Source organism: Cryptomeria japonica, chromosome 2 (assembly GCF_030272615.1).
Source record: "Cryptomeria japonica chromosome 2, Sugi_1.0, whole genome shotgun sequence".
Classification (NCBI taxonomy): domain Eukaryota; kingdom Viridiplantae; phylum Streptophyta; class Pinopsida; order Cupressales; family Cupressaceae; genus Cryptomeria; species Cryptomeria japonica.
Window position 1 is genome coordinate 84,153,549 of NC_081406.1, and position 3,092 is coordinate 84,156,640.

The 3,092-nt window shown below is 32.7% G+C and overlaps 1 protein-coding gene across 1 annotated transcript; it reads left to right on the forward strand.

The window, feature by feature from the left end:
* The first annotated feature begins 1,015 nt into the window (after window positions 1-1,015).
* On the forward strand, window positions 1,016-1,552 carry LOC131859197 (wall-associated receptor kinase-like 20). Its single transcript, XM_059212766.1, has one exon. The coding sequence runs from the start codon at window positions 1,016-1,018 to the stop codon at window positions 1,550-1,552; it is 537 nt and encodes a 178-aa protein (XP_059068749.1).
* The last annotated feature ends 1,540 nt before the right edge of the window (window positions 1,553-3,092 follow it).

Genomic DNA, 3,092 nt, shown 5'->3' on the forward strand with positions numbered 1-3,092 from the left:
GCTTGATGATCCAAGGTACTCCTTGTTGAATGACAATTAATTTTATGATAGCATAAATAATGATCTTATCAAACTAATTAGAATATAAGAATTTTATAGGCTTTTGTTTATGTTCAAATAGCAACTTAATATCTTTAATTGCTTATTACTTAGGTGGAAGTTTTCTGTTGGTACAATGACTAGTTATCTTAAACCACAAAAAAAAAATTGGATAGTGAAAGTGATGTGGCTTGGTGATCCAAGGTACTCCCTGTTGGATGACAATTGATTTTATGTTGGCATAGATAGTGACCTTCTCAAACTAATTAGCTTTTCATAGATTATTTAGGATTTGAATGTAGGATTCAAAATTTGTTGCGAGTGTTCTATCATTGAATTATTGTTCAGTTAGATCCACTTCCTTTTTTTATCCAATATGTTTTATTTCCATCACAAGTGTATATCATATCTATAAGGGTTCTACCATTGAACTACTCGTCGTTTAGGTCCAGTTCATCTTTGATTTGGGTTTCAATCTAGAACTTTTCATTTGCTGTCCAAATGTTTTACTATTGAGCTACTGATTCTTTTAGAATGAGTCCATCTTTGATTTGGGTGTGACTTATTTTGAATACAAGAGCATTTTATATCTATGAGTACTCTACCATTTAACTACTTGTCTAGAACTTTTCATTTGTTGTCTGAATATCCTACCAGTGAACTATTGACCTATTTATAAGAGTCCATCTTTAATTTGAGTGTAACTTAATTCCAGTACAAGAGTATTTCATAACTACGAATGTTCTACTATTGAACTACTCATCTAGAACTTTTCATTTTCTGTCTGAATATTCTACCATTGAACTATAGACCCCTTTAGAATGAGTCCATTTTGATTTAGATATAATTTATTTCCGACAAAAACATTTCACTTCGTACAACAATGGGCATAGGATTGATGTATAGGTTGTTTTGCTTGATGTTTGTAATGGTTTCCAGCATGCCTAGGTCTTTCATTACGTGCCCTAATTGGGGAATGAGTCATGTTCCATATCCATTAAGCACTGATGATAGTTGTGGCCACCCAGATTATCGAATATTCTGCAACAATAATCAGCTTGAGTTTAGATCACTTGATGGGATATTTTATCCCATCATTAGCATTAAGAATTGGTTTTACAGGCTAGTCATCCGGCTTCCAGCTGTAGCAAGTGATTCATGCACCACTATGGATTATAGCGTAGAAGGATTCTATCTTGATGAGAATTTACCATTCAATATTTCAAAGCGTAATACTGTTATGTTATTGAACTGTTTAGAAAGGCTCTTGTTGTCTCCTCTTAACTGTACTTCCATCAGTTTGTGTCATCGGTTTGAGGATGAGATGGAAGAAGTCATGGCTTGCAAGGGTAAGCTTTGTTACACCTACTTGAAGGGCACTTCTTATACTTCTCATCGTATAAGAGTTCATGAGGGGGGATGGAGTGCTTATACCAGTGTAGTCAACATAAATTCTCAGCTGCCTACAAGGGAATGGAACTATGGTATTGAAATACAGTGGATTCCTGTTTGATATTGCAATGGATTTGGAAAGCAGCCACGATAATAAATGATTGTTATGTTACAGAGGGGAACTATGGTATTGAAATACAGTGGATTCCTGTTTGATATTGCAATGGATTTGGAAAGCAGCCACGATAATAAATGATTGTTATGTTACAGAGGAGAAGTGTGTAGAAAAGGTTAAAGGGTTGAGTTTAATTGGTTAAATATTTCGTTGTGGAGATCTAATTTCGTTTTTTCATAGATACATGCAAAATGGAATTCTAAGTTGAGATTTTTGATTTTCCATAAGAGGTGGTTTCTAAATAAAAGTGAATTTTTAAGTAGTGACTCTTGATCTTCCATATGTGATTTATGATGTGTTTTCTCGTAAGAAGCTTGTATTGATCTAATGTAGATGTATATATGAGCAAGATGAGTTTGTATTGGTCTAATGTTAATGCTCATAAGAATCTTGTATTGATCTAATGTAGATGTATGAACAAGATAAGCTTGTATTGATCTCATGTCAATGCTCACATGAGCAAGATATTTGTAAGAAGCTTGTGTTTGCTCATAAGAAGCTTGTATTGGTCTAATGTTGATGTTCCTAAGAAGCTTGTATTGATCTCATGTCAATGCTCACATGAGCAAGATATTTGTAAGAAGTTTGTGTTTGCTCATAAGAAGCTTGTATTGGTCTAATGTTGATGTTCCTAAGAAGCTTGTATTGATCTAATGTAGATGTTTGTATGAACTAGATGAGCTTGTATTGATCTAATGTCGTTGCTCATATGAAACAAGATATTCATAAGAAGCTTGTGTTTGCTCATAAGAGGCTTGTATTGATCTAACGTTGATGTTTCATATGAACAAGATGAGCTTGTATTGATATAATGTTGATGTCTATATGAACAATATGAGATTGTTATTGGCTAATATCGTTGTCCGTATAAACAAGATATTCATAATCGATATTCAATCTAATTTAAAATATATATAAAAAAATGTGAAATTGTTGCCCATGAGCCAATTTTTGTGAAAACATATTGTCTAATTTAGCTTCCATTGTTTGTGTACAAGCCTCTTGAAGAAAAGTCTTGAGAATAATACTATCTCCTCCAATTGACTAGTACTGGAATACGATTGGATTACATCTTGGAGTTTTAGTGGCTAAAGATTCATTATTAATAATATTGTTACCATTATTAGTGGGTGGAGGAAAATAGTTTGTTAAAGAAAGTTTGAGTTCTACCATATCAGATATTTCTTGCTTCAGTATTAAATTCGTGGATAGCTGCTTTGATATTTTATTTTTTAGTGATAATGAGTTTGATTGGCCTGGAAGGGAAGACTATGTTCTTAAAGTGATTGGGGAGTTTGATCCCTCCTTGTGGGGATAGTCATGAGGAACAAGATCATGTGTTTGTATATATAATTATATAATTTTGCACAAAGCTTAGAGTTCACTTCTTTGCAATTGTATTGACTAGTTATTTAAAAAATAGTTGTAAGGAGTTTTTATAGTTTACGAGTTTATCTTTTAATTTTATTATTTTGTTATTTAACAA

What these genes read in the sequence shown, in the direction of transcription:
- LOC131859197 (XM_059212766.1), top strand. Translation starts at nt 1,016, where the DNA reads ATGAGTCATGTTCCATATCCATTAAGCACTGATGATAGTTGTGGCCAC.